General features: G+C 52.1%; 1 protein-coding gene across 7 annotated transcripts in view; it reads right to left on the bottom strand.

Moving 5' to 3' along the window:
* Nucleotides 1–395: 395 nt before the first annotated feature.
* UPP1 (uridine phosphorylase 1) overlaps nt 396–7,835 on the bottom strand; it is a 28,913-nt gene continuing 21,473 nt past the window's right edge. For 4 of the 7 annotated variants that reach the window (XM_049641218.1, XM_049641223.1, XM_049641220.1 and 1 more), the window contains 6 exons: nt 5,037–5,195; nt 3,938–4,052; nt 3,766–3,831; nt 1,515–1,724; nt 1,083–1,229; nt 396–569 (listed from right to left, as the gene is read on the bottom strand). In XM_049641218.1, coding sequence (XP_049497175.1) covers nt 412–569; nt 1,083–1,229; nt 1,515–1,724; nt 3,766–3,831; nt 3,938–4,052; nt 5,037–5,195 — 855 coding nt within the window. In that variant the 3' untranslated portion in view covers nt 396–411. Of the gene's footprint in view, nt 570–1,082; nt 1,230–1,514; nt 1,725–3,765; nt 3,836–3,937; nt 4,053–5,036; nt 5,196–7,835 lie in introns of all 7 variants that reach the window. The other 3 variants (XM_049641221.1, XM_049641222.1, XM_049641219.1) reach the window with 2 other exon arrangements.

Here is a 7,835-nt window from a genome sequence, read left to right as displayed (position 1 = left end):
ACTCCGACTCTTGATTTCAGCTCAGGTCATGATCTCACGGTTCGGGAGTTTGAGCCCCACTCCAGCTCTGCGCTGAACATAGAGCCTGCTTGGGATTCTCTCTCTCCCTCTCTCTGTCCCTCCCCCACTCATGTTTTTTTCTTTCTCTCACAACAAATAAACATTAAAAAAGGCCACTTGTGTCGTTAATGCAGGATTCTTTGCCTCTGAAATACAATCCAATTCCCTAAATTCCAAAATTTTAAATGAGCACAAAGACGTACAAAAGGAGATTTTGAAGGTGATTTTTTTAAAAGATTATTTATTTCAGTAATCTGCATCCCCAACGTGGGGCTCAAACTCAGGACCAGCCTGGCACCTGGCTGGCACCCGGGTGCTGATTTTATTTATAGCAACTGCAACTTGGCGTCTTCAGAGATCCCGGGGGTTTCCGGCAGCCGCGAGGCGCTTCTTGATGAAGTGACCCACCAGGCGCTGTGGCCGCTCCTGGTACTCGACCAGCACCTCGTGAGGACTGTTGACCTGGTCCCCTTCCAGGCGGTTCAGCAGAGTGACACAGACCACGGCCACTGCAGAGAGTAAACGCCACATCCACACAAAGTGCTGGGTTTCCAGCTTGCCTTGCTGACCCCGGCCGAGGCGTCCCCTCTGCTGTCCCCGCAGGATCAACCCCCTCAGCCTTCACTTCCAAAGGAAGCTCTCGAGCAAATCCCAGGACTGGCTCGGGGTGGGAGGAGCCCTATCCTGCCTTCCAAGGCCAGGCTTCCGGGGATTCTGGAAGGCAGAGCTGGACCCTGCCGGGGACACGAGGAACTCGGGGGTGGAACCCCCAGCTGCGCTGGCAGCTTCCTGACCTGAGCCGAGGTGGGTCTTTCTCATCCTACTTAGAGGCCCGGAGGCTCCTGAGGGCCCTGCAGCGGACTGTGTGATGGTCAAGGGTGTCTGAGCACAGGGCTGGACGATGCCAACCCGTCCACACGTGCCTCGGGGCTGGTGGGTGGTGGGGGCAGGAGGAGGGCCCGGACGGGGGCCTGGAGGCTGAGCCCTGGAGGAAGGACCCCCGTGACCAAATGCTCACCCACCTTGGAGGCCGCACGCGCCGCACATGGCAGCCAGGACCGAAGACTCCATCTCAATGTTGCGGATGCCGGCCGCGTGGGCCGCCTCCAAGTACTCCTGCTTGTCCTTCTCTGAGTAGGAGCAGAGGGCACCGTCCAGACGCCCTTGCCCTGAAGACACATGGAGACGTGCCAGCGTTGACTTGGGTGTGCTCACCACTTGCACGCAGTAAGCGCCTACTGCGTGCCTGCGACGTGCTTCCCGCCGGGACACAGGGACACTTTGGATCCCCCCAGGCCCTGCCCGCCCTGGAGCCCAAACCGCCCACTCATAAGCAGAGCGCTATGAGCGCCATGGAAACATTGAAGAGACAGGAGCCCAGGAGTGACGGAGACCCTCCGCCGTGCAGGAGCCCCCCGCCCCCACCCCCGGGAGGCCAGGCCCATCCCCATCACCTTCATAGAAGTCAGAGGTGCACATGGTGTTCCCCAGGACCGTGGGGAACTCCCGCAGGTCTGCACCGCACTGCATCAGCTCCTGCGCGAGCCGCTCATCCAGGTGTGTCCTATGAACCACCCGCTTCCCCAGGACCATCTGCTCGAACACGGGCTTGAAGGAGGCATCCACCGCCTGGCGGGTGACGACCACAGAGCCAGGCTCCAAACCTGGAGGGAGAAGCAGGCGTCGTGGCCACACGGGGCAGACAGGGAGGGCACCGCAGAGCAGAAAGGAAAATGACCCATCTGCACCAGAAAATACCAGGATGCCCTGTAATGTTCGAAGAGGAAATCGCTAAGGATCGATTTTCTGCATCGAATTCTTTTTCTGATGACTGAGGTACGACATTAGCATTTTTCTTTTCTTTTTCTGATGATAGAGGCAGAGAATATGGGAGAGCAAAGAGCAAAGAAAAAGAAATTGCCAGGAGGCCCTGTCCCTGCCTGATGTGCCGCGCCTTCCAGCCACCACTCTGTAACTGGCACCCTACCGCTCAGGTGACCACAATGTGCCGAACTGGTCCCAGTTTCGTGCTTTCTCATTATTTAATATTTCAAGGAACTACAAACATAGGCAAGAAATCTTGTGCGTCCCAAACCCAGCTCCAGCAACGACCGATTCCCAACGGATCCTGCTCTCCTTTCATCCGCGTGTTACTAGGTTCCACGTCAAATGCTTTCCGGGTACACCTTCCTGGGGTATTTTTCCTATTTGTAGGGTCATTCCTCGGCTCTCATTCCTTGATCTTACAATAGCTTCGTGTGGGATTTGACCACGAGCCTTTCCTGATACTTATCCGAATGGGAAATTGGGTTTCCTAAACATTAGGAATGGAGGAGGAGGAAACCAGTGGATGGTTCTAGAGCCCCCAGAGTGGCTGTTTTCATGAAACATTACAAAGTATGTCCTCCGCCCCTGCATGTTTATCTGGACTTTCTCTCCCATGCTGTTTTGGTCCCTCCTGGTCATCGAGACCCTCCTCTCTGCAGCTGGTCCCACGCTGGGGTTGAAGCTGAATGGTGCTCAGCGCTCTCCTTCCTTCATGAGCCTGGGGAGTTCATGCCCTTCCTGATGTCCGGTCATCCTCAAGCTGGGGTGTGTGAGCCCCTCCCCTTCCTCAGAGTCCCTGCTGGCTATGTGGGGGGCGGGGGAGGGGGGCTGTCTGTTCTCACGACTGTGCTTCTTCCCGAGTGGTGTCCCGGCACCCGCCCACCACCCTTATGCTGGAATTCGTGGAGATGTCACACCATGCGTTGTCACCAGCATCATCTAGGGTCTGGGTCGGCTCTCTAGTGGCTGTTTTTATGGGGCTATTTTAGGGGACTCAAAATCGACACCACGTGTTCCACCACGCTCTCTGATCATCAACTGTAAAAATCCCTCTAGAGCAAGAACTCAGAAACTCAGATCTTTAGGGTCTTTGGCAGACGCTGGTGTGATGTGCACACGCTGTGAGTATCCATCTGGCGGACGGCACCGGGGCCGAGACCAAAACCACTCAGGCCCCGGTACATTTCCCTGAGAACAGCTTAAACATTGACTTATAATCCTTCAAGCACCAATATTTACACAGCAATCTGTCTGTATACATGAGAAAATGGGATAATGCATCCAGAAGATTTGGGGTCTACTGTAGTCTCCGCCCCTGGTCAGAAAACCTAAATTCCAGAAGTGCCCTCAGTCCAGGAGAGGTCACAACCCCACATGTGCAGGGCAGAACCAGTAACAGCCGGTATAGGGTCCTCCGGGCTCCAAGCCCCCCAGGCAGTTCCCCACAGGGAGACGCCCACCAGGCACAGGGGCACATGGCGGGAATGTCTGAGTCAGAGAATGATCAGCTTCTATAAAGCAAATGTGCCCAGGGGCCTTGGCTCTGAACTCAGCCTTGGCTTTCTTACAACATCCTGTTCTCTTTGTGGCTTTCAGGGACAAAACAAAACCCGTTCAGGTTGGCCTGGGGACCCTTTAGGCAACTTAAGGACACTTATCTTAACTTTGGGTTCCATCTCTGTCTTTGAGTTTCCTGTTGGTTTTCTCCTAAGGTGCTTGAATCCTTGCAGGGATTGGGGAGCGCAGGGGACAGGAGAGAGGCAGAGAAGAAGCGGTTAGAAGGCACGGAGAGAGGCAGGCAGACAAGGAGACTCCATGGTTGCCCCCAAAAGGACGAGGCTCTACACACGCTGGGCTTAGGGCCCTTCCGCTACCTACTTGGGCCTAGTGGTCCCAGCCGAACCGGAAACAACGAGAGCTTCTCTTCGTGCCTCCTGCCAGGAGCTTCCTTGAACAAAGCTGGGTAGAGGGCTCTTCGTACCCAAGCCCGCCCCACACTGGGTCTGCAGCGGGGACACTGGCCCTGGGCGGAGGCCCTCGGCACACTCACCGATCCCACCCGAGGTGCCGATGCGGATGACAGTGACGTCGGAGCAGCGGGCGTGGTACAGAAGCTTGATGAGCTCGTGCAGCATGACTGAGGTAGAAGGGATGCCGATGCCGTGCTAGAACCGGGAGGGACGTCGCATTACGTGGGGGGGGGGGGGGGGGGCAGGAGGCGGGGCGAGGGGGCGGCCGGTGCGCTCTCTGTGCATCGGGCGCGGGCAGGGAGACGACATGACCTTCCAGGTATAAACCTAAAACCTACTGGGGCGCCTGGGGGGGCTCAGTGTGGTGAGCATCCGACTCTTGACTTCGGCTCAGGTCATGATCTCATGGTTCATGAGTTCCAGCCCTACATTGGGCTCTGTGCTGCCAGCACTGACCCTGCTTGGGATCCCCCTCTCTCTCTGCCCCTCCCCTGTACTCTCTCTCTCTCAAAATAAATAAGCTAATTAATAAAAACTATTGACACTTTGGGAAATGCAAACGTTTGCATGAAGGGGTCGCACAGCTGGTCCCCACATCTGCGAAGCAGGTAGCAGCCCAGGAAATGGAGGCTTGGTGGGGAAGCAACAGCCTGCTACTTAGGCGCCAGGTAACGAGCGTCCCCACAGGCCGGAGACGCTGCACAGATGCCCATGCCACGCACAACTGTCACAGTTTTACCTGTCCTGCTTCTCTCCCTGCGCTCTCTGCTTCTGCCACAAAAAGTAACTGGCCCGTGCCTCCGCTACTGGGTGCCCGCCACCTCCTAGTCTATTTCAGAGGACCTCCTGGGGCACATCTCCCACGAAGCCCCTCCCCAGTGCCCACACACGCGCAGGCGCTGCTCCCAAAGCTGGGGTGAGCTCTCGCACCTATGTTGGCCACGTGTGACCTTGCATAACTCCTGCCTCCACGAACTATCTGGAACTGAACACTGTCTCCACACACTGGAGTGCTCTGGACGGTTCACGCTCCTAGAGACGTCTCACCCTGCCCCCAGCCTGACAGTGTAAACAGGTGTCGAGGGGACCAGGCCTGTGTGTGTGCAGAGAACAGGAGGCGGGGTGACAGGGGGCTTGCGGAGCCCCAGGCCCGAGCCCACCGTCAGGGCAGGTACTCACGCTGACAGACAGCACGGGGCCCACTTTGAACATGACGTAGCGGTCGGTCCCCACACAGATGTTGGGATATTCTGCACCTGGGTGGTCAAGGCCCAGCTCCTTGGCCATGTATTTGGTGAACGCTTCCATCCGGGTGGGGCTTCCCCCGACACACACGAACTGCAGCCAGAGAACAGAGCCCCGTCAGCACAGGCACAGAGCACCATAAAGGGTGCTACCTAGATGCAGACATCAGCATCACCTAGACGTTGCTGGGAAAAAAGGCCTCACAGCTCCTGTGTCCGGGGAGCCCAGTTACGTGTACTATTGTGAGTGATGCAGAGGCTTGTGAGTGATGCACACTCGCTCAGTGTGAGAAGTACCGGGTCACAGTTCTGCACGACACAGGGAAACCAGACCCTTGTTATCTCTGGGGAGGTAATTCGAGGTTCCATGCCTGCCCGGCCTCTGTCCATCACGTGCACAGCTCGGCCGATGTCCTGGAGGGAGCCTCACTGTGCGACCGGGGCCCCCCAGCCCATCTGTACGATGGGCTTCTAACCAACGTCTCCCACCCAGACGTCCAAGAGCCAAACGGCCAAAGTATAGAAAGAGCCAAGGGCCCAGTGGGAGTCGGGAACTGGTAGAAATCACGTGCGTGGGTGGCGCTCAGAGAAGTAAAACTTAAAATCTGCAAAGTATTATATATACAGTCTTATTTTTCATTTTGTTTTACACAAGAAGAAAAAGTAAATGAGCTGGTTTTAAGGAGTTTGATGATGAAAGAGTTATTAGTTTCTAAACATGACAAAAGAAATCCCCACCGCCTAGAAAGGTTAAATTCAAACGCATGGAAAGTAAATACATTAAGAACACAATGCACAGCAAAGAAAACCGACAACAGAAGGACAAAGCAACCCACTGATATCTGCAAATGCCACATCCCATAGGAGTTAGTCTCCAAAACATATAAGGAATTTATACAACTCAACAGCAAAGAAACCAAATAACCCCATTTTAGGGGTGCTGGGTAGTGCAGTTGGTTAAGCATCTGGCTCTTGATCTCGGTCATGATCCCATAGTTTGTGAGTTCAAGCCCTGCACCAGGCTCTGTGCTGCCAGTGTAGACAGAGCCTGCTTGGGATTCTCTCTCTCCCTCTCTCTTTCTGCCCCTCCCCAACTTGTGTTTTCTCTCTCTCTCAAAATAAATAAACTTTAAAGCAACAACAACAACAAAAAAAAAACAACAAAATAATCCCATTTCAAAAAATGACCTTAATAGACATTTTTCCAAAGAAGACTTCCACATGGCCAACAGACACATGAAAAGAGGCTCCACATCACTCATCATCAGGGAGATGCGAATCAAAACCACAATGAGATACCACCTCCCACCTGTCAGAGTAGCTAAAATCAACAACACAAGAAACAACAAGTGTTGGTGAAGATGTGGAGAAAGGGGAGCCCTCGCGCACTGTTGATGAGAATGCAAACTGGTACAGCCACTCTGGAAAACAGTATGGAGGGTCCTGAAAAAGTTAAAAATAGGGGGCACCTGGGTGACTCAGTGGGTGAAGGTTCCGGCTCTTGGTTTCAGCTCTGGTCATGATCTCACAGTTCATGAAATCGAGCCCCACTTTGGGCTCTGCGCTGACAGCATGGAGCCTGCTTGGGATTCTGTCTCTCCCTCTACCCATCCCCTGCTCAAACTCGCTTACTCTGTCTCTCTCTCTCTCTCAAAATAAATAAATAAATAAACTTTAAGAAACATAAAAAATAAAAGTAGAAAAATCATATGATCCAATAATTCTACTATGGAGTATTTACCCAAAGAAAACAAAAACACTAATTCAAGAAGTTATATACATCCTTATGTTTATGGCAGATTTATGTATAATAGCTATACATCGAAGCAACACATGGATAGATGAATGGATAAAGAAGATACAAATAAATAAATGTGTGTGTGTGTGTGTGCGCATGCGTGTGTGTGTGTGTCCACATACATACAATGGGATATTACTCAGCCATAAAAAAGAATGAGATTTGCCATTTGCAACAACATGGATGGAGCTAGAGAGTATAACACTAAGTGAAATAAGTCCGTCCGAAAAAGATATATACCATATGATTTCACTCACATGTGGAATTTAGGAAACAAAGCTAACTGATTAAGAAAAAAGAGATCAACAAAAAAAACAGACTTTAAGTACAGAGAACAAACTGGTGGTTGCCAGAGGGGAGAGTGTAGGGGGGATGGGGGAAGAGGTAAGGAGGATTGAGAGGCACAGACTTTCGGTTACAAAATAAATGAGTCATGGAGATGAAAAGTATGGCATAGGGAATATACTCAACAGGATGGTAATAACATTGATGACAGATGATGATCACATTATCATGGTGAGCACTGAGCGATGTACAGAATTGTTGAGTCATGATATTGTGCACTTGAAACTAATTTAACACCATATGTTAATTATACCCCAATTAAGAAAATACTATTAGTTCTAAGTAACCAGAGAAAATCCCTCTCATAAAAAAAAGAATACATGGGGAGTCGTCTCACAGCTGGAAAGGAATACGGTGGCTGCTAAGACAGACCCGCGGAGAAGCAAGGAAATTTTGAGTCATTCATTGTTTTGATTTTGAATCTAAACATTAGTCCATCTTTACCCACAGGGATCAGACATTTCAAAAGTCCTGTGCCAGGATAAACCAACACTGAGGAACTCAGGACTCTGTGGGGGAAATGGGCTAGAAGTTGCATTCAGCCAAGTAAGCCATTAAAAGAACAAACATGCACTTTAAATTACAAGGAGA

Source organism: Panthera uncia, chromosome A2 (assembly GCF_023721935.1).
Source record: "Panthera uncia isolate 11264 chromosome A2, Puncia_PCG_1.0, whole genome shotgun sequence".
NCBI classification, from domain to species: Eukaryota; Metazoa; Chordata; class Mammalia; order Carnivora; family Felidae; genus Panthera; species Panthera uncia.
The sequence above is the reverse complement of the archived record's forward strand: the minus strand, read 5'-3'. Positions and strand labels throughout refer to the sequence as shown.